The sequence below is a fragment of the Leucoraja erinacea genome, chromosome 7 (genome assembly GCF_028641065.1).
Source record: "Leucoraja erinacea ecotype New England chromosome 7, Leri_hhj_1, whole genome shotgun sequence".
Classification (NCBI taxonomy): Eukaryota; Metazoa; Chordata; class Chondrichthyes; order Rajiformes; family Rajidae; genus Leucoraja; species Leucoraja erinaceus.
This window is the reverse complement of record NC_073383.1, coordinates 41,624,929-41,648,950: the sequence shown is the minus strand read 5'-3', so window position 1 is coordinate 41,648,950 and position 24,022 is coordinate 41,624,929. Positions and strand designations below refer to the sequence as shown.

The window sequence follows — 24,022 nt, the reverse complement described above, 5'->3', positions numbered from 1 at the left end:
GATGAGTAGCTCTACTAACTGCACCTCTGTACTGCCCCCATCTGCATCCCAGAGATGTGCAGGTTGATAGGTTAACTGGTCACAGTACATTCCTTTATCGAGTGGCCTGGTTTCATATTGTGCAATTCTTCCCAGGCAACTTGGTCTTCCTCGACTCCATTCTCACACCAGCACAATTGTACCAAATCTACCTTCTTGTGGTAATTTAGTGCCAATGAAGGTCACTGTGAAGTACCAGCAAACAGACTGAGAGCACATTCACCCCATGGACAACAGCAGGTTGGACTCAAAAGCATGAAAGAAATACAGCAGATACCACTGAAGAGCACGAGGGACAGAACTGGGTACTCACCTTTTCATGTGTCTGCAATAATGGTTCAATGATGTACATGTAGTTACCATCATCAAACATGCCACTGTGTTTGTGAGAGGGGGGGGGGGGGAGATTAGGAAGAGAGAGGGAAAGAGAGGGAAAGAGAGAGAGAGATCTCACATTATTATAACATGGTTAGTCCCTAGTTCTTACTACTCCCTTGCATCAGAACAGGGGTCTCCCACCCTTCATTTAAATTGGAATTGGTTCTTTGAATTTTTTGTCTTGTGCCAACTCCAAAACACTAGCTTCCAGCAAGGCAAGGTAGCTAGCTATTGTAGCAAAACCAGCTGCCAAGCAATACTCGTTATTCTGCCCCTGATATTTTGGGATTTTCCTGAATTTGGAATTGGCAGTTTGTTTTTAAAATTATAACCTAGAAAATTCAGTGCTAATACAGAACTGTCCCATCAAAGTGCTGGAAAGGTTGGCCAGGATTACAATAGCTTGGTTATTGCTTCAATAGCTCCACATCATCCAATGTGATGTCAGAGGTGGGAGATGGTAGAGCTGCCCTTTGATGATTGGCCTTCACAACCCAAACCATTTTTGTGGGAGACCCCTGGAGTGCAACGAAGAAAGAGAGGAACGTAATCAACTAGCAGAGGTTACATCCTGCCATATATATATATATTTTTTTTTTAATCGAGGAGACAGTCCAGAGAATGAAATTAGAGGCAGAAACATCCCTGAACCTCTGGTGGTGTAGCAAATGGATTGATCAGAGGGAGACTGAAGTCGATGAGCGAAATAGGGGAATGGGGTAGTGAATTGGAATGGGTGAGGCCTGCTTGGCAAAGACTCTGGATCCATTTCTCCCATCTACGGTCTGAGGAAGGGTTTCACCCTGTTGGTCTCCCACGGATCTGAATGATGATCCCAGGCATTAATTGGATACACAAGATGCGCTCCAGCAACCAACCCGCCCACTTCAGACTCGCCTTGCATCCTTTCTGTAACGTCATCATGCAGCGTTGTCAGATAGAGCTCACAATCATACTTACTGAAGACCATCGCAGGTGGACAAAGCAACTTTGGACTTTGGGTTCCCCCGTATCTCTCCATGATAGTAACAGTGTTCGCCACCCTGAGGGGATTAGCAAATTAGAAAGAACGGCATTAGATCATAGATACAAGTCAAACAACACTCTGGCAACGTCACCTCCATCAGGATGCAGGTCATGCAACACTCCAATACCAGCACCTCAGACAGTCTGAACTTCAGACTGAAATAAAGATAAATATTACTGGAAATACACAGTGGATCAGGCAGCATCTATGGAAAGAGAATCAGAATGGGAAGGACAACAAGTTTGAATGCCTTCCTAGTTCTGACAAAGGTTCTTCACTCTCAATCATTAATCAGACCACCAGCATCTGCATTTTTTTTTAAATTTTAATTTACATTTCAATCTGCCCTGAAGTAATTTTTCCCTACTGATTGTTCCCTACTGTCGCATTGGAAACGGTTATAGAAATAGCGTGTAATGAAACAAAATAAGCTGGCTTGTGTATGTCAGACATAAAGCAGGCTGTTTATAACACAACATCAAAAGAGAATGTCAAGAAATGGGGCCAGCAGGAATGAATGACATTTTACTGTAGTGTTTGATGCTAAGCAATGATTTGAAAATAAGCAGAGATAGTCTGAACACTCAACGACAAGGAGCCGTGAGAAACCTATTACATAATGCAAGAAATCAGCCTCTTTGAGCAGAACTGCTTCCAGGGGCTTGAAAAACATGAGCGGGTGCTGAAAAGTTGGAATAAAAACAAAAAGTGGTGGAAATGCTCAGCTGTTCCAGTGGCATCTGTGGGAAGAGAAAATCAGTCAATGACCTTTCTTCAGAATGGTGCAAAGATTCTGATTACAGGTCATCAATATTAAATGTTAGGTCTGTTTGTCTCTCAACAGATGCTTCCTGACCCACTGAGTGTTTCCAGCTTCTTTTGTTTATGATTCCAAGAATAGTTGGTCACTGAAGCAAAAATAAAATCAAGATTAGTTGGGACAGAAAGATAACAAATATTGCATAATATTTTCCCTTTTAACATTAGATTAGAATAACAGCAAGGTTAATATATTTCACAAATAAGTTTTATTGTTTCAAAACATTAATCGCTAGAAGATATACTGAAATGTTTACACAACCCAGCATCTGGAGACAGATGCGGAGCAAATCTCTGGAGAACAGACAGCCAAGTCATCTACACCAGTGGTTCCCAACCTTTTTTAGTTCATGGCCCCCTTGGGATCTTTAATTTTTCTGTGGCCCCCCCTGACATTATTAGCAGAAAAAAAGTGGGCCCCTTCATTGAGCTTGTGGCCCCCTAAATCCCAAAATTTTTCAGTGGTTCCCCCTGACATTTGCCATGGCCCCACCTGGAGTTGTCTCATTTTAGCAAACTCATCACGAACGAACATATTATCTGCTGAGTTTTAATATTGTCCACTGGTTCGATCCTTATGTCAAATTTTCACTCTTCCTCATGTCAAGAAGTGGGAATTAAAGAATATGTCCTTGGTCACATGAATACACATTAGACTAACACAAAAGAATGACAATCTCAATGGAAGCAGACCATGGCAGTAGACTATGTCACATACACTGTCCCTTCTGCGCGTGACAGGGGACAGAAGTATTACACAGGATCCGCCATCACACACTCCAAACCGAGTTGCATTGCATATATCAGCAGCACTTTCTTTCATCCTTGGGTGGTAAAAAACAAAACATTTTTAAGTCCTTACAAAGGGGCTGGAAAGGTATGCAACGGTAATCTTGTGGGGAGTGAATGGTGATGTTTGGAAAAATGGCCCATATTCTGTATTGTAACTTGTTGATATGCGTACTAGTATATTGACATTTAATCCATCCATGCGGTTTAGGTTGCGTATGTCGTCAAATTTAACATCACATTGACAATGCCATCAGTTCCAGCTATATCCTGCCAATGCCACTAGCAGATCTTCAGTTGAGCACCCAAGCTGCTATTGATCATCACACTTCCAACTGGGTATAGTTTACCAGAGGATGGGGTAAACCTGATAGAACTATGTAAATTACTAAGGGGAATGGATAAGGTTGACAGTCAGATCCTTTTTTCCAGGATGGAAATATCAAATACGAGAGGATGTAGCTCTAAGTTGAGAGGGGCAAAATTTAAAGGAGATGTACAGACAAGGTTGTTTTTTTTATTTTACACAATGGATGGTGAGTGCCTGGAACATGCTGCCGGGGCTGGTGGCTGGGGCAGATATGATAGTGGCATTTAAGAGACTAATGACAACTATGGATATGCAGGAAATAGTGGGATATAGATTATGTGAGGGAAGATAAGAGTTAGTTTTGGCATTATGTTCGGCACAGACATTGTGGGCAGAAGGGCTTGTTCTTGTGCTGTACTGTTCTATTCTCAACTTAACATATTAATTTTAAAGGGAGCACTGAAAGCAGGGCTCCAGTGAATGAAAGGGAGTTTGAGAGCCTCACCATTATTAATAGAGAGATCAGGAACCGATGCTTCAGTGAGTGGAAAAAAAGTACAGGAAACAATACACGCAGACAACCTGGTCATGACCATCACCACTTCACACTGGGCTATACAACAGCACCCAAGTCTGATGCAGGAAGACTGCTTCACAGACTGGAATCTCTTCACATTATCCACCAGGATCCTGGTGGCTGTGTACCGCTGGGGTGGAGGGAACACTGCATCACATCTGAGCATGTTATACATATCAGTCCACAGTGGGGAGCTTTACATTTCTGATCCTGCACAATCCCTGGAGAACCCAAAAGCCAGCACATGCTTCTTTAGTACATAGAATAATAAACACTAAAAGGCAGTCCCTACATATGTCAACTGTTCCTGGGCTTTAACATCTTGGGTGACCTGTCCTGGACACAGCACATAGATGCAATTATGAAGGAGGCACACCAGCACCTCTGCCTTCTTCAAAGCTTAAAGAGATTCAGCATGTCTCCAAATAATCAAACAAGCTTCGACAGAGGTATTGTAGAAAGTATTTGACTGGTTTATATTAAGGTCTGGTTTGGCAGTGTCGAGGAACACAGAAGGTTGCAATCAGTGGTGGACTCAGCCCAGTCCATCACAGGCATAGCAGTCCTCTCCATTGAAAGCATCTCCATGAGGCCCTGCCACAAGAAGGCAAAATCTATCATCAAGGAACCCCACTAATGGGACCATGCTCTCTTCTCGCACTACCATCTAGCAGGAGGTACTGAGCCTGAAGTCCTACATGACCAGGTTATTTTAGTTTTAGCTTTTATTTTTAGTGATACAGTGCAAAAACAAGTCCTTTGGCCCACCGAGTCCGCACCGACCAGAGATCCCCGCACATTAACACTATCCTACACTCATTAGGGACAATTTTACATTTGCACCAAGCCAATCAACCTACAAGCCTGTACGTCTTTATAATGTAGAAGGAAACCAAATATCACGGAGAAAACCCATGCAGGTCACGAGGAGAACATACAAACTCTGTACAGACATCGCCCTTAGTCAGGATCAAACCCGGATCTCTGGCGTTGAAAGGCAGTAGCTCTACCACTGCGCCACCGTCCACCCTGTTCTTGAACTGAACAGCACAACCTTAATCTTATTTCGACAGTGAAACACCACGACCCACATCTTGCGATACCATGGACTTAGTTTTGTTTCTAATACTGTTTTGCAGTCTATTATTGCACAGTCTTCTTTCCTTTAAAAAAGTGTTTCTTGAATTTTCTGTTTCATTGCAGCTGACTGAATATGCTGCATTGGCTCATGTAGAAGGTGTTGTTAACAAAACAAGTGTTCTGCTGTTCAGGAGCTAAATTAATAACTTGTTCAAATTAACAGCATTTAAAATTATTCTGCAACAAAACATATTATCGATTGCTCCATTTTATCTCCAACATTACTGGCTCTTAATTTGCAATCAAATCTCCAAACACCTTAGCAATTTGCCCATACAGTTTTGTTCTCACTACACCCACACTATATTTGGATTTAGAAAGCATGATTTGCATACAAAATGCATACCATTGCTAAGAATTGCTACGGCAAGCATTAAATTGATTCAGTCAGCCTTGGGTCACATTTACTTGAATGTTCAAGGAAGTGCTGCACACTATAATAACCAATCATTGTCAGCAGGTAGATTGCCAGATAAATGCCAAGATGAAGGATGACACGGCTAAAAAAAATGAATGTAAAGCAGCCCCCATATCAGCAATGAACCTCGTGCAAAGGATGAAAAAGACACAAATTGCTGGAGCAACTCAACGGGTCAGGCAGCATCTCAGGAAGACGTGGACAGGCAATGTTTTGGATTGGAACCCTTTGGGTCTTCATCAGTTTCCTTCTCCCTCAGCCTATGTTATATGATCCTGGGTCGACATCAGTTGAAGCGACCTACACGATCGGCATTAGCTAGCAGTGACTTTTGAGAGTGGTCAATGAAGTTGGGAATTACTTCCTTGTGAAGCAAATTGCTGGACGTGGCTAAACAGGGAGAGAGTAGGGTTGAGAGCGCATAGAAAGGAAAGCACTCGTATTTTACAGTACTATTATCTGTCCCAACCATATCCACAATTCACTGTCTACAATGGTAGGAAAACAGTGCCACACCCTCATGCTTTCTTAAGACATGGAAAGAAAACATTCTCAGAGCAATCCCTTCGTCCCCCCCCCCGTCCACCCCCCCCCCCCGCCTCCCCTCCGCTTGGTTCTCTCTCATATGACCATCAGTTCCCCTCAATCTCTTGCCACCTACGCACAGGAGGTGGGGTAAACGTTAGGGGTACATTAGCCCATCTGCCCGCCCCCCATGTCTTTGGGATGTGGGAGAAACTCAATGCTGGAGCAGCGAGGAATAAGCAATCCCTGACTGCAAAGTTTTTTCCATGAGGAAAAGGGTTAAAGAACTGATGACAGTATTGTGAGCTGGTGATGCTGGGCATGAGATGGTCCCCTTGACAATGCAAGCCAGGGTGTGCATTGACAGCTCCAGGAAAGGAGGATTTTTCAAAGTGTCAATTTCCTCCTCATTCTGCACACCAATTTATTGTTTTCTGCTACAGGAGGCACTTCAGGATGTCCCTCCCTGATTTCAGCAATCTGCAAGTTGCCAATGCAGGCAGAATTTCATTTATGTTTGTGATTTGTTTTATAATGTGCAATCTCAGCACTTTCTCCCTCCGGGAGGCGCTCCAACACTGTGCTGCAGCCTGGTAGCTTGAGTATTCAGTGGTCACCGAGTCTGCAGGTCTGGCACTCTATCGTTGCCAAGCTTTGATCTCTCGAACCCATAATCTCCACCACCTCAGTCATTGCTGCCCATACCCAAGACCTAGTCACTGCAGCGCTTACTTCAGCTGTAGGAAACCCCAGAACTTTAAAACTATTCCGTGTCCCAATGCCTCTCACCTTCTGCAGCCCCAATGACCCGACGATCATTCTATCCCTCTCGCACATTCTCTTCAGCCTTCAGTGGATTAGTTCCCCAGGTCAAAAAATTCCACCTTTGTCTCTTGTCCTCTTCTTGGGATGCTTCTTAAAATCTGTCACTCTGATCTAATATATTGTCAGTGCTAATCTCTAGCAGATATGCATTACTTTGAAAAGTCTTGAAACATTTCACTGCATTGAAGGCCCTCACTGATGCAAGCCATGGCCATCAAACCAGAGGCTTCCTCCCTCCAATCCCTGTACACTGCCAAACTGTGTGAAATTAAGTGGCACAGTCAGTAGAGTGGCTATCTCACTGCACCAGTGACCCGGTTCGATTCTGACCTCCAGTGCTGTCTATGTGGAGTTTGCATGTTCTTCCTGTGACTGGGTTTCACCCTGGGTGCTCCAGTTTCTTCCCAAAGATAAGCAGGTTCGGTAAGTTATTTAGTCGTTGTCAATAGCCCCTGGTTTGTGAGGAACCTTTGGTAGGAATTGATGGAATGTGGAGGGAATAAAAATGGGTCAGGGTAGGATTGGTGTAAATGGGTGGTTGATGTTTGGCTTGGACTCCATGAGTCAAAGAACCTGTTTTCATGCTCTATGCTATTTTGGCTAAGATTGTTTTGGGAGCCACACATTTCCATTAATAAACCATTTGAAATCGAGCATTATCAGCACAAATGTAGGCCTAACAGAACAATTTGTTATTTCGTCAGGTCTACTACTCTGCCACCATTTTAGCACTGGCGTCCAAGAGAGACTCTGGGTTGTAGCCTCTCCCGGTCAGTGCAGGTTTCTGGGACGATCAGGAGACTGGGAAGGGCCTAGCACAGAGATGCTTAGCGGTCGGCTGAGCTCTATCCCCCGCCATGCTGCTCCACACAGTGTAAAGAGAAAAGTATCCACCGTACAGCCCGCACCGCTACAATGTTGTTTTTTTTCCCCTCACAGCATTCGAACCCAGCACCCAACCGCTCCACACCGCGCAACCTAACCCCGCTCAGCACCCACCTCCTCCCTCCTCATTGGCCACAGCTGACAGCCCAGAGGGCGGTCCCTTCTTCTATTGGGCCAGCTTGGTGTCAGTCACGTGGGATGACGGGCAGCCCGTTTGTCTGGACCCACCGCTAGTTCATTACTATTTCTCGCGGAAAGCCTAGCGCCCTCTTGCGGATCCCTAGCGTTCCAGGGAACCCCGGTTAAGAAACGCTGTTTTAGACGCTGCCTGACCTGCTGAGTATTGTCGGCATTCCTGGTTTTAATTTCAGATTTCTAGCATCTGCATTAATTTGCCAGTGTTGAGGGAGGTCTCCCTCAGTTGATGAAGCTAATCACCTGCAGAAGGCAAACAGTCCAGTGGAGAGGCAGGTCTGTTTTCTCTGCTCAGCATCATGTCCCACTGCAGATCCCCCCCCCCCCCCCCCCCCCCCCCAGGCAGATTGGGAGACTGTAGTAGTAACAAATAAAATTCTAAACATCAACATATTAAAATGAATTAAAACTTGTAGTCAGGGATGATTTAATTCTGAGCAAATCAATTACCGGTGCCAAAACTGTGTGTCATAATCTTCCACTACTGATTGCTGCTACTGTAAATGTTCCTATTACATTTCTAGTTAACCCTTTGTCTGAACTTCCACACCAGTGCTCAAAATACATCCATGTTGAAAAAAATACATGGTTTGAAGTTATACTGTACACCATGAATGATTAATAAGCTGAGGATCTGAAGGTCAATGTCAGCTATCAAAGACAGTGATACAGGTCCTCTCCAGGGCATGAAAGCTCAACTTATGAACAGACCCTACGTATGAACAACACCAGTGGGAATTGTTTGCTGCGGGGCTGCAGATGATTGTTCTTGACACCAGCTGGAATTCTGCCACATCAAACCCAGGAAATATACATTCAAGTTAACGCATTGATGTCCATTTTTAGTTTAGATTAGTTTGGTTTAGAGATGCAGCACGGAAACAGGCCCTTCAGCCCACCGAGTCCTCGCCGACCAGCAAACCCCGCACACTAGCACTATCCTACACACACTAGTGACAATTTACATTTCTGCCAAGCCAACTAACCTACAACCCTGTACACCTTTGGAGCGTGGGAGGAAAGCTTCCCAGAGAAAACCCATGCAGGTCACAGGGAGAATGTACAAACCATATGGACAGCACCTGTAGTCAGGATCAAACCTGGGTCTCTGGCACCGTAAGGCAGCAACTCTACCGCTGCACCATCATGTTGCATTTTATGAATCCGACCTGGAGACAGTTCATCTGGGCCAGCAGAAGGGTCCTTTTAAAACCATCAATAGCATTTAAAACCTTGTAGCCAGTAAAATCTTTTAAAATGGCTCCCAACAAACATAAGGCTCTGAGACACTACAAACTGAACTATGAACGATTTTGGTTGCATCAAGGACTTTGGGGATTTTGCAATAGTATTAGGCTTGAAGTTATTGCACTTTTTTGTCTATCGTATTTTGTTTTCTGCATTTACTGGTCTGTATTGCTGCTGCAAGTAAGAATTTCATTGTTCCATTGTACATATATGTTGGTATATATGACAATTTAACACTCTGGCCACCCATGAAGAATACCATTATTAGCCCGAGATAGGTTCAGGATGAATTTGTGAATATAGGAATAGAAAACAAGATTTAAAATGCTTCTCCAAACTATTCATTCCTCTGCACGCATCTTTTACCATGGATGAACTCTGCTCAAGGCTGCAATTCTGAATGCGAACTGTTCAGGTCATGAATTCTCAGGAATGGAACTGTACCTTACCCTGGAGAGGACTTGTATTTAAGATATCATTAATTCCACCCTCATCCCCACACCTCTGATGGACTGCAAAGGACTCCCATGACCACTCTCTTCCGACCTGTCACTTGACCACTGATCCATCTCCTCTCACCTCCTTTCACCGGGTACTCCACCCTGTGATTTCTGATCCACAATATATTTTTCCATACGACATACCAATGGCCACAAATTCAGCCATTGAGTCTAAACTGGCTCATAGAGCAGTCCTAACCCCTAACTAATTTTCTTTTTAGCCTACCTCCACCCCCACCGTCAACATCAACTCGCCCCAGATTCTACCACCCACCTGCACATTAGAGGCAAATTCACAATGGCCAAGTAATCTACAGACCAGAACGGTCACACAGAAATCGTGCAGCCTGTGAGCACCAGAGGTCAGGATTGAACCCGAGTCGCTGAAGTTCTGAGGCAGCGGCTCGACCCGTTTTGGCACCATGCCGCCCTCAACCCCTGCACCCAACCATGATCCCTTTCTCCTCTCCACATCCACAGTACTCGCCGCCCTTCCGATTTGGACCCTGATCTTCCTCACTCGCTGTCATGGAGTCAAACAGCACAGAAGCAGGCCCTTAAGCCCAACATGCCCATTCTGTCCAAGAAGCCCCACCTAAACTAGTCTCATATACCCACATTTGGCCCATTTCCCTCTAAACCTTTCCTATCCATGTACCTGCCCAAGTGTAATTTAGATGTTCTAATTGCACCTGCCTCAACTATCTCCTCGGGCAGCTCATTCCATATCCCACTACACTCCAAGTGAAAATGTTGCTCCTCAGGATCTTATTAAAAAAATTCCCCCACACTTCAAACTTACGTATTCTATTTCTTGATTCCCCCACCCTGGGTAAAAGACTGTGCATTCACCTATCAATTCCCCTAATTTTTATACATCTCTATAACATCATCCATTAGCCTCCTGTGCTCCAAGGAATAAAGTCCTAGCTTGTTCTATCTCTCCCCATAGTTCAGGCACTCGAGTCCTGACAGCATCCTCACAAATCTTATCTGTAGCTTGATGACATCTTTCCTATAGCAGGATAACCAAAACTGAACACAGTACTCCAAAGGCAGCCCCACCAACCACTCCAAAGGCAGCCTCTTGTACAACTGTAACATAACATCCCAATATCTATACTCAATACCCTGGCTGATGAAAGCCAATGTACCAAAAGTATTCTTTGTCACATTATCTACTGGTGATACCACTTTCAGAGAACTGTGTACCTGTACTCCCAGATTGCTCTGCTCTGCACACTTCTCAGGGCCCTACCATTCATTGTGAAGGGCCTCCCCTTGTTTGACAGCATTTTGCAATACCTCACGCTTATCTGCATTAAACTCCACGAGCCACTCCTCAACCCACTTGCCCAGTTGATCAAGGTCCTTCTGTAATTTTTGATATCACGATTATCATGACCAGTAATCCTTTCACTACCACACATAATACCAAGCAGATTTAAGTCATCTTGCCAATATTCCCCTTGAATATGAGCAGCCATTAACTCAGCTCTGGAGGCCATGGCTACGCCACCATAATCTTGTCTGTAAACATGTCTGAAACATGCTGGATTGAGATGCGATCCTTTCTCACCAAACTTTAGTCCAATTTGACAAATCAGGCATTGATCTCACCTCTGTACTCTCCACTCCAATACTCTTCTCATTAAGGAGAGCTAGATTAGCAAGAAAGGGAATGGTTTTCTTGCTCTTCCATTCCAGATGCCCCCTGACAAGATCAAAAGCGGTCCCAAAGGGCAGGCCTCTGCACCCCTTTTAACCATTGACTGAATTTAGAGCACATCAATCTGAGACTCTCTCCCAACCTCTCAGGAAATCAGTACATAGCCCTTCAGGAAGCATGTCTTTCCACAATGAGGAAAGGAAACCTGCAACTGCTCCCCATGGACCCTTCGAAGTTGGGAGTGGAGGCGGCGGGGAAAGTCAAGTGAAAATCTCCATGCTGTGTTTAAAAGGAGATTAAGAGTTACTAAATATTTGTGGATGAGATTCAGACCAATCATGACCACAGAGAGATACATCACATAAACAGGCCCTTCAACCCATCATCAAGAGTTCATGCTGAAGATTAACCACCCATTTACACTAATCTCACTTTATTCTTCCCACATTCTTACTAATCCCCACAAATTCGACCACTAACCTATCTACTTGGGGACAATTTAGAATGGGCAATTAGTCTACCAATCCTCCTGCCTTTGGGATGAAACTGGAGAACTTAGGGGAAACTGATCACAAGAACATGAAAATTCAAGTCAGACAGCAGCAGAGGAAAGGATCAAACCTGGCTCTTTAGCACTGTGAGGCAGTGGCCCTACTTGCTGCATTACTGTGCCACCTTGAACATTGCAATAGGATGAGGAGACAGAATGAGCTTGTTCCTAGGTTCCTGTGCCTGTTGGCCCAGCTTTTAGCTTCCAACTGCAGAGAGGGCTCCATGTTCTAAACTCATCACTTCACAATTCCATTAATTCTATCGCATTTCTTCCTGTGCCCTGCCAACCATTAAACAATTAGAATCATGGCTTACCTTGGAAAAGAACGTCTTTTGCTTCTCATAATGTATTTCCTTGTAATCAGAGGACAGCAGATTACTGTGGAGCAAAGAAGAACACAAAGTAGTTATTAGAGTTAGAAAGCCTCTATTGACCACCATTCATTCACTGATAATCACTGTTGAGTGATAAAGTATAATTCACTGCTAATTAAGCACTTGAAATATCAGGCATATAATGTAAATACTTCTGAGACTAGAAACAGAAAATGCTGGAAGTAATCGGCAGCACCTGCAGAAAGAAAAATCAGGATAAATATTTCAGTCTAAAGACCATTCATCAGTTTTGCTGATTGTTCCCAGCATTTCATGATTTTACCTCAAATGTCGTCACTACTATACTCATGGGTAAAAAAATAAAATAATGCACAAGATGCTGGTTGTCCATCACAGCTGGGTCTGCTCTTTGGTAGAGCTTCTTAAATTGCACCTGCTCACTCTTTCAACGTAACCAATTCTTGCATCTGCTTCCATCACATTTTTTTTGTAAAAAGGCCAAGAATAACTTGTTGTGGGAAAAATTATTTCCCCATGCGATCAATTACAGGCAGTCTTGACATTGGGCACCTAATACACGTCCTCTGCTCTATGATTCCTCACAGAGCTTCAGAACAAAACCTAAGGCAACCTGACCCATGGCTCCCACACCAGTTGAAAAGCCTATTTAGATTTTACTTCGGCGTCATGTGAGGGACTCCATGAAGAACCCGCTAGTCCGCATGCGCATCATTACGCTACACGCATTGCACGAGTCATTTCGAGGAGGAAGGACGTTCCTCCTAAACGGCTGGTGCATAAAACCAGCGAAGACAGGTAAGAGATCTACGTTTTGTCTTACCTCTAGGATGGTCAGAAGACGGACGAAAGCTGTAAAAAAGCTGGCAGGGGAGAGCCGTGCAGGAACGGGCAGCCAGCGGCGGCAGACGGCAGGGCTGTCTCCATTGTCGGGAGCACCTGTGCTGGAGCTAGCCTCACCACCGGCGGGTGGAAAGGCTTTACGGAAAACCGACAGAGCCGTTCTGTCGGACAACTCAGATTTTGAACAGCCCCACGCCACCTATACTCAGGGGCCTGTGGGGCTGAAGGAATTGGAGGAGCAGCAAGCGACCAGTGACCGAGATCACTGGAACGCGTTTGAGCTGCGGGACTAGTGACCGCAAGCGGCCAGCGCTCAAAAGCTCTGTACCGCGTTGGAGCGGTAGCTGGTCCAGGATAAGCCGCAAGAGCCAGGTGCCCGAGAGCACTGGACGAAAATGGAGCGGCTGATGGAGGCAATAATCCAGAGGGGGTCTGGCTCTACTGGGCAGACATACAGCCCCTCTGCAGTACCTTATTCAGGGCTGTATTCGGGGTCTATTGCCTCCCAGGACATAGCAGGGCAGATTTGGACTGACACTGAACAGGAATTAATGGAAAACTCAGTGCAAGGGGTAAGTGGCAACTTACTTGAAATGGTGGCTCAGTTCGCGAAACGACAACTCACAGGGGATAATTACCACCCAGGTTAGCGGCAAGTATTGATTACATGTCCCTGAACCAGCTACAGGGACAGGCCCTAATTGACACCATGGGGCGTCACTTGCAACCTGGAAACTGTAAATCCCTAATGTCCCAACTGTGAACACATGTATTTGGAAGCATGTAGGGGCGAGCATCAGGACAAGGGATGTCCTCCTGCAAAAAGTACTTAAAACCCTCACCGCAGGCATAACAGCATTCACACGAACCCTGGATGAGGAAGACATGAATCGGCACCAGAAAGATGCCTTGGCCCTTTTCTGCAATACACAATATGAACTAAACAATATCAGAAAGAAGAGCATACAGCCGGTACTAGACCCAAAATTTGCAGGATTATGCAGAACGGAAACGACCACCGAAAAGACTTACCTGTTTGGAGGGGACCTACCAAAACAGGTAAAAGATTTGGACGAAGAATCCAAAGCCCTGGGACTCATAACAACAACAAACGCCACCCCCAGAAATACCACCCCTATGCACTCATGGGTCGCAAGGACTACTCCGGGGAACAGTCGAGGGCAAGACCAATCCAACACCGCTCTTTTTTAGGACATGGCCCAGGCCAGCCCTCGTGGAAGATGCACCCATCTACAACACAAACCAAGACACCGGGGCCTCAACGTCCTCGGGGACAAGGGAAGAGATAAGACCACTGGTAACCATAGAGGTAAGTAGGTCTGGTCCCTTACTTACAAACGAAAGCATGGGTGTTGGTGGCAGATTACACCTTTTTCTCGATGCATGGTATAAGTTAACATCAGATACTTATATCTTAAGCAGTATCCAGGGATACACGATAGAGTTCTTACAACCACGTAATCCTCCAGTCCAGCATGTACCGAACAGAGAGTTCAGGCTTAAGGGCAAAGATAAAGCAAAAGCACATGCTGAACTGCAGAGACTCCATAAAATGGGGATAATTGAACAAACCCAACACGAACCTTTAGAATTCGTGTCCAACATTTTTATTAAACATAAGAAAGATGGTGGTTGCCGCATCATCATAGATTTGAGTAATTTGAATGTTTTTGTAAAATATATTCACTTCAAAATGGAAACCTTTGCTACTGCTAAACTTTTAATCTCCAAAGGTTACTACATGGGCAAGCATTGATTTAAAAGATGCTTACTATTCAGTACCCATAACAGGTGACCACAGACGTTATTTGAAATTTAATTGGATGGATCAACACTGGCAATACAGAGCATTACCAAATGGACTTACTTCTGCACCTAGGTTATTTACTAAAATATTAAAACCAGCCTTAGCTTTCCTACGGGAACATAAACACATTGTGATGGCTTATTTGGATGATATACTTATATTGGGCAAAAGTGTAAAACAAGCAGAATTAACGATAACAGCCACCATACAATTATTTGAAAGTCTAGGATTCATTATCCATCCAATTAAATCTAAATTGAAACCTTCAACAACAATGGATTTCTTGGGATTTACCATTAACTCAGTTCTTATGTCAGTGACTTTGCCACAAGACAAAGCAGTAGCTCTCGAGGAAGATTGCAGCAAAATCATTGACACAAGAAAACCATCTATTAGACAGGTGGCGAGAATGATTGGCAAGATAATAGCAGCTTTTCCAGCTGCACAATTCGGACCTTTATATTATCAGAATTTACAAAAGGCAAAAATAAGAGCTCTGAAATACAATGGAGGTCATTTTGATAGACCTATGGAACTACCAAAAGAAGCCATATTAGAACTACAATGGTGGAAAGAAAACGTCAGGCTTTGTTCCAATCCAATCATTATCAGCAATCCGCCTATCACACTACAAACGGATGCTAGTGCTCTCGGATGGGGTGCCACGGATTCCATCACCAGCTGTGGTGGGAGATGGAATGAACAAGAGTCATCATTACTACACACTTTGGGCATAAATTATTTAGAAATGTTGGGAGCTTTTCACGGCCTTAAGTCATATTGCTTAGGGCTATCTCACCAGCATGTAAGATTACAAATTGATAACACCACTGTGGTAGCATACATCAACCACATGGGTGGAAACAAGTCGACATCATGTGACAATCTGGCAAACAAGATCTGGCAATGGTGTATCCGCAGAGGAATTTGGATATCAGCTACCTACTTACCAGGTAGACAAAACTTTGTGGCAGACACCAGGTCACGCAAATTTAATGAGAACATCGAATGGATGTTGGATAAAAAAGTATTTGCTGAAATTACAGCACGATACGGAACACCAGATGTCGATCTATTCGCATCCAGGCTTAACCACCAAGTGCCAAAATATGTATCATGAGAACCCGACATTGGGGCAGCAGCTACAGGTGCTTTTTCGCTGCATTGGGGGAAATTGTCCTTTTATGCATTCCCTTCCTTCTGCCTCATCAGTCGGGTACTAAGTAAGATAAGACAAGACTCTGCGTCTGGTATCTTAATAGTACCCGATTGGCCTACCCAACCATGGTTCCCAGTGGTACAGGAGATGATATTAGAACCTCACATCACCATTCAACACAGACCGGATTTACTGGTAAATCCAGCAACTAGGACAAGTCATCCTTGCCATCGTCACATTAACGTTTTGGTTTGTAGAGTCTGACAGCTCCTTTATTACACCTGGGCTTAACAACGAGAGCTATGAACATGATCGCTGGAGACCAACGAGAGTCAACAAAAAATCAATACCTAGTATATATCAGGAAATGGCACAGGTATTGCAACCAGAACAACATTATCCACAGACCTACGAACATTCAACCGGTATTGGAATTTCTGGTGAATTTACACCATGATGAACGACTTACGCACAACGCCATCAACTGTGCCAGAAGTGCCCTGTCTACCTATCTCTGGAGAGAAACGGAACGACAGCCTGTGGGGTCACACCCGTTGGTAACCAAGCTCATGAGGGGCATATTCAATGCTAACCCTCCTAAGGCCAGATACTCCCATATATGGGACGTTGGCATCGTTCTGAATCTACTAAGGAACTGGACTCCAGCCACTAGCCTGTCATTACAGACTTTGACTTTAAAAACGGTCATGCTGATGGCTTTGGTCACAGCACAAATGGCAAGCTCCGTACACAAATTGAGGCTGGATAACATGACCAGTTCGGAGGGAAATTTACATTTTTACATCCAGGAACTGGTAAAACAGAACAGACAGGGGTCGGCAGGCCTAAAAGTGATTTTCAATAACTACCCTGCAGATGAACGTCTGTGTGTGGTAACACATCTAAAAGAATACATTAAACAAACCAAAACCATCAGAGGCATAGAAAAGGCACTGCTCATCGGCCACAGACAGCCTCATAAACGAATAACAAAACAGACCATTTCCAAATGGATTAAACAAGTACTTACTAAAGCAGGTATAGATACTAATTGTTTTAAATCTCACTCCACCAGGGTTGCAGCTACGTCGGCAGCATACAAGTTGGATGTTCCATTGGATCAGATCCTCAAGACCGCAGGATGGGCATCAGAAGGAACTTTCCGGAAATTTTTATAATAAACCAGTGGAGGAAACTGGAACTTTTGCACAAACTATTTTAAGTTCTATAATATAATTTGTCCCCATGAATATACGGGGTTTTTTATGATTTCTTTTGTTAATAAATTTCGTTGTTGCATCTACATACCGTATGGATGTCGAATATTTTCTCCCCTATACCAAGGCAGATGTGTGTCATGGACTCGTCCACGGCAAGAATCACAGAGCTTTGAAATCTTCATGGAGTCCCTCACGTGACTCCGAAGTAAAATAGTAAGATTAAACGAGAACTTACCAGTTCGAAGTTTGATCTGTATTTTATGAGGAGTAACGTTGAGGGAATACATGCCCTCCGCTCCCACCCTGGATCATAAACTTGACTGGTATATTTTCTCTAATCTTACTATGTTTAAGTCATTACAGGTATCTGTGATTCACACCGCTGCTTTGAAGAATGATGCACATGCGGACTAGCGGGTTCTTCATGTATTCCCTCAACGTTACTCCTCATAAAATACAGATCAAACTTCGAACTGGTAAGTTCTCGTTTAATCTTACTACTAATGCTACTTCTCATGTCCTCATCCTTGACCTTGCAGGTTACAGCACAATCAAAAGTGATGATGGATTTCAACTCACTAAGCACCAATGCAAGAAGTGATTTCCCAGTCCACATCACTCAGTGGGAGAAATTAATTCCCTCAATTTTCTCTAATCTTTATACCTATTTGTTTTAATCTACCCTCTGGCCCGTCTCTGTAACCAAAATCCCTAATCTCCAGCATATTTTCAGTAAATCGTGTCTGCATTCACTGAAACCCTGCCATCTTTCCTGGCAGATGATGCTCACTAGGGAATACAAAGCCAGAGACACCACATAGTCAGCCTTTTACAAAGGTTTAGTGTTGCTTCCTGTTTTTATAGTCAGACTTGTACAGTATAGAAATAGGCCCTTTGGTCCATCACACCGTGCCAACCAGAGCTGCTGTAGATTTGGAAGCAACAGCAGGAGAAGCTAAGCAAGAGAAAACACTGATTGGCTCTAGCCCAAGTGGGAGGAGAGAAGTGAGTCAGAGGGGTGAAAACAGTTCAAAATTGAGGAATTTGGTTCGTAAATTGGTAAATTAAGTAATTTATCAGTCAATATAAGCAAGACGGCTATTAGGGAGCGGCAGTGAGTGAGCGGCCTTGTGAGGGAAGTGCGAGTCTTTGGCGAGGAGGCTGAGGAGAGGAGGTTACGCAAAACGCTGGAGAGGGAGAGACGAAAGCAGGAGATGTCAGGCAAGCTGATTCAGTGTGGTGCTTGCCGTATGTAGGAGGTCAAGGACACTGCTGATGCCTCTGGCTGCTACAAATGTGAGAAGTGCATCCAAGAGCTCCTGAAGGACCGTGTTGGGGAACTGGAGAAGCAAGTGGATGACCTCAGGTTCGTCCGAGAAACTGAGTCGTTCCTCGACAAGTCCTACAGCAAGATTGTTACACCTAAGGTACTGGAAGTGAGAAGGTGGGAGACGGTGAGACAAGGTCCCACATAAGGTTCACCCACTTAGAAGCTGTCGGTACAGAAGACGTTGTTACACTGAGCGGCGAATTGGGTTGCGATGCAAATAGGGCTGTTGAGCCAAAACCAAATAGGCCAAAGGCAGGCAACGCCATTGTAGTGGGAGACTCCATTGTGAGAGGTACGGACAGGGGCCTCTGCGGCAACAGACGGAATTCGAGGATGGTGTGCTGCCTTCCTGGTGCCAGGATCCAGGATGTCACGGACAGAGTGCAGAAAATCCTCAAGGGCGAAGGTGAACAGCCGGAAGTGGAAGTGCACGTCGGCACAAATGATGTCAGAAAGAAGGGGATGAATATTCTGCAGCGTGACTAGAGAGCTCGGAAAAATGCTGAAAAGCAGGACCTCCAGGGTTGTTATCTCCGGTTTGCTTCCAGTTCCTCGTGCTGGCGAGAGCAGGAACAGGGAGATACGGGACCTGAATGTGTGGCTGAGGAACTGGTGCACGGGGCAGGGATTTAGATTCTTAGATCACTGGGATCTGTTTTGGAGTAAGGGGGAACTGTACAAAAGGGACGGATTGCATCTTAACAGGTTGGGGGACCAGCATTCTGGCAGGCAGGTTTGCCACTGCTGCACGGGTGGTTTTAAACTGAATAAGGGGGGTGGGGTGACAAATGGGATAGTGGAGGGTGGAGTTAAAGGGAAAGGGTTTCTTAAATGTGTGAGCAGAGAGACAGAGAGGTGTAAAATGAGGGTAGAAGCAATAGATAGCAAGGTGAAAAGTAAAAGTGGCAGGCAAAAATCAAAAAGGGCCACTTTTCAACATAATTGTATATGGGTGAAGAGTGTTGTAAAAACAAGCCTGAAGGCTTTGTGTCTCAAAGCAAGGAGCATTCATAATAAGGTGGATGAGTTGAATGTGCAGCTAGCTATTAATGACTATGATATAGTTGGGATCACCGAGACATGGCTCCAGGGTGACCAAGGCTGGGAGCTGAACATCCAGGGATATTCAATATTCAGGAAGGATAGACCGAAAGGGAAAGGACGTGCAGTAGTGTTGCTGGTTAGAGAGCAGATTAACGCAATAGAAAGGAAGGATATTAGCTTGGAGGATGTGGAATCGATATGGGTAGAGCTGCGAAACACTAAGGGGCAGAAAACGCCAGTGGGAGTTGTGTACAGGCCACCTAACAGTAGTAGCGGAGTTGGGGATGGCATCAAACAGGAAATTAGAAATGCGTGCAACAAAGGTAAAACAGTTATAATGGGTATTGGGTGAATCAAATTGGCAAGGGTGCTGAGGAAGAGGATTTCTTGGAATGTATGCGGGATAGTTTTCTAAACCAACATGTAGAGGAATCAACGAGAGAGCAGGCTATTCTAGATTGGGTATTGAGTAATGAGGAAGGGTTAGTTAGCAGTCTTGTTGTGCGTGGCCCCTTGGGTAAGAGTGACCATAATATGGTTGAGTTCTTCATTAGGATGGAGAGCGACATTGTTAATTCAGAAATAAGGGTCCTGAACTTAAAGAAAGGTAACTTTGAGGGTATGAGACGTGAATTGGCCAAGATTGACTGGCAATTGATTCTTAATGCGTTGACGGTGGATATGCAATGGAAGACATTTAAAGACTGCATGGATGAACTACAACAATTGTTCATCCCAGTTTGGCAAAAAAAGAAATCAGGGAAGGTATCAAAACAAAAGATGAAGCATACAAATTAGCCAGAGAAAGCAGCCTACCAGAGGACTGGGAGAAATTCAGAGTACAGCATAGGAGGACAAAGGGCTTAATTAGGAAAGGGAAAATAGATTATGAAAGAAAATTGGCAGGGAACATAAAAACTGACTGCAAAAGCGTTTATAGATATGTGAAGAGAAAAATATTAGTTAAAACAAATGTAAGTCCCTTGCAGTCAGAAACAGGTGAACTGATAATGGGGAACAAGGACATGGCAGACCAATTGAATAACTACTTTGGTTCTGTCTTCACTAAGGAAGACATAAATAATCTGCCGGAAATAGCATGGGACCGGGGGTCAAATGAGATGGAGGAACTGAGTGAAATCCAGGTTAGCCGGGAAGTGGTGTTAGGTAAATTGAATGGATTAAAGGCCGATAATTCCCCAGGGCCAGATAGGCTGCATCCCAGAGTAATTAAGGAAGTAGCCCCAGAAATAGTGGATGCATTAGTGATAATTTTTCAAAACACTTTAGATTCTGGAGAAGTTCCTGAGGATTGGAGGGCAGCTAATGTAACCCCACTTTTTAAAAAGGGAGGGAGAGAGAAAACTGGGAATTACAGACCAGTTAGTCTAACGTCGGTAATGGGGAAACTGCTAGAATCAGTTATTAAAGATGGGATAGCAGCACATTTGGAAAGTGGTGAAATCATTGGACAAAGTCAGCATGGATTTATGAAAGGTAAATCATGTCTGATGAATCTTATAGAATTTTTCGAGGATGTAACTAGTAGAGTGGATAAGGGAGAACCAGTGGATGTGTTATATCTGGACTTTCAGAAGGCTTTCGACAAGGTCCCACATAAGAGATTAGTATACAAACTTAAAGCACACGGTATTGGGGGTTCAGTATTGATGTGGATAGAGAACTGGCTGTCAGACAGGAAGCAAAGAGTAGGAGTAAACGGGTCCTTTTCAGAATGGCAGGCAGTGACTAGTGGGGTACTGCGAGGCTCAGTGCTGGGACCCCAGCTATTTACGATATATATTAATGATTTGGACGAGGGAATTGAATGCAACATCTCCAAATTTGCGGATGACACGAAGCTGGGGGGCAGTGTTAGCTGGGTGGAGGATGCTAGGAGGCTGCAAGGTGACTTGGATAGGCTGGGTGAGTGGGCAAATGCATGGCAGATGCAGTATAATGTGGATAAATGTGAGGTTATCCACTTTTGTGGCAAAAACAGGAAAGTAGACTATTATCTGAATGGTGGCTGATTAGGAAAGGGGGACATGCAACGAGACCTGGGTGTCATGGTACACCAGTCATTAAAAGTAGGCATGCAGGTGCAGCAGGCAGTGAAGAAGGTGAATGGTATGTTAGCATTCATAGCAAAAGGATTTGAGTATAGGAGCAGGGAGGTTCTACTGCAGTTGCACAGGGTCTTGGTGAGACCACACCTGGAGTATTGCGTACAGTTTTGGTCTCCTAATCTGAGGAAGGACATTCTTGCCATAGAGGGAGTACAGAGAAGGTTCACCAGACTGATTCCTGGGATGTCAGGACTTTCATGTGAAGAAAGGCTGGATAGACTTGGTTTGTACTCGCTAGAATTTAGAAGATTGAGGGGGGATCTTATAGAAACTTACAAAATTCTTAAGGGGTTGGACAGGCTAGATGCAGGAAGATTGTTCCCGATGTTGGGGAAGTCCAGAACAAGGGGTCACAGTTTAAGGATAAGGGGGAAATCGTTTAGGACCGAGATGAGGAAAACATTTTTCACACAGAGATTGGTGAATCTGTGGAATTCTCTACCACAGAAGGTAGTTGAGGCCAGTTCATTGACTATATTTAAGAGGGAGTTAGATGTGGCCCTTGTGGCTAAAGGGGTCAGGGGTATGGAGAGAAGGCAGGTACAGGATACTGAGTTGGATGATCAGCCATGATCATATTGAATGGCGGTGCAGGCTTGAAGGGCCGAATGGCCTACTCCTGCACCTATTTTCTATTTTTCTAACCACTGCACTAGCCCACATTTGGCTTTCTTAGCCTTGGCAATTCGATTGTTTGTCCATATTATAAGAGTTCCTGCTTTCACCATGTCTTCAGTCAATCTGTTCCAGATATTAAGAAAGCGGAGAATCACTTCTTTTTTAATGCTCTGCTCTGGGCCTGCCACCTTTCAAAACTTTCACCATCAGGCCTTTCAAAATAACAGAGTTCATATACATCCTGCATTTTCCTATCAGAATGGATCATCTTGTATCTGCATCTGAAAGCAATAAATTCCAGCTGTCCATGTCACCAGGGAATCCTTTTGTCACAACCTCCTTCATTGCTCAATTCCTTTCAGTGCTTTGCAATATTTTGATACCATGCCTTACATACCCAGTTATCTACCTATTATGGTTGGTCACAGGCCTTGACTGACATATCTAATAGTCATGTGCAGAAGGTCACTTGGTTCATCTTAGTCATGCCAGCCCTTTGGTATAATTTTTTTAATGAGGTGAACTATCCAGTCTTCTGTCAATAGAAAAAATGTTGCTCGCATTAACTCTGGTCCTCATCACCCTGCTGTTGGTGGGAACTTGGCAGCTGCATTTCCCACTTCACAACATAGTTCATTGGCAGTAAAGCGCCTTAGGTCAGCATAATGTTACATATGCTGATTCAAGCCAAGCTTTCCAACAATAACCCAGGGTAATGGAATATTGTACTACTGGGGTTGCCATCTTACAGATGGAAAACTAATCCTCCACTCTGTTCTGCTCTTTCCAACAAATGATAAAGATCACATTTTTCAGTCTCCAGGAACAAGGATGCTTTTGAAATGTATCTTTTGGCCAATGCCTTTACAGTTGCCGGTTTTTCAGGCGACTGCAGGCAACTTGACAGTGTCCGGCAGACGCCTGAAAATTCGCCTGTGGGGCAGGCCCATAAGTGTCCCAAAGGCTAGCGGTCTGTGTATATTCAATCAGTCTAATAACGATTCATAATTTCCTTGTACATAACTGACTAACTTCATCTCCAAGGTGCAACTATAAATAAAATAAAAATAACCAGCCCTGTTGTATGTCCCTTGCCATTCACTACAGACAATTCACAGCTCGATTAACTTCAATTAACCCAAAGAACCTGCCCTGCACACAGTGGCACCACAAACCTACTCTGCACAGTGGCACAGCTGGTACAGCCATTTCCTTATAACTTCAGAGACCCAGGTCCAAAGCTGATCTCAGGTGCTGTCTGCGTGGAGTTTGCATGTTCTACCCGTGGCCTTGTGGGTTTCCTCCATGTACTCTGGTTTGCTCCCGCATTCATGGTCTGTTAATTGGTTACTGCAAATTCTATACTTCATGTGTGGGTGAATGGCTGAATCTGAAGTTAATGACAGTGTGGGAGAGTAAAATAGGATTAGTGTAGATGAACACTTAATGATCAGCATGGATTCGGTGGGATGAAGAGCCCATTTCTGTGTTCTAGGACTCAGAATGAAGATCGTAAATGGCATCTTCCTCACTCTGGTTTCATTTTCCCAAAACTGGCTCAAGTGCACAGATTTCTGACTCTAGCCTCTAATTTGCTGACT

General features: G+C 44.3%; 1 protein-coding gene across 2 annotated transcripts in view; it reads right to left on the bottom strand.

The window, feature by feature from the left end:
* Window positions 1-24,022, bottom strand: part of LOC129698917 (disintegrin and metalloproteinase domain-containing protein 23-like) — a 135,554-nt gene that overhangs the window by 67,569 nt on the left and 43,963 nt on the right. For both annotated transcript variants that reach the window (XM_055638351.1, XM_055638352.1), the window contains exons 4-6: window positions 12,212-12,275; window positions 1,378-1,460; window positions 353-416 (exon numbers count right to left, since the gene is read on the bottom strand). In XM_055638351.1, the coding sequence (XP_055494326.1) occupies window positions 353-416; window positions 1,378-1,460; window positions 12,212-12,275 (211 nt within the window). The remainder of the gene's footprint in view (window positions 1-352; window positions 417-1,377; window positions 1,461-12,211; window positions 12,276-24,022) is intronic.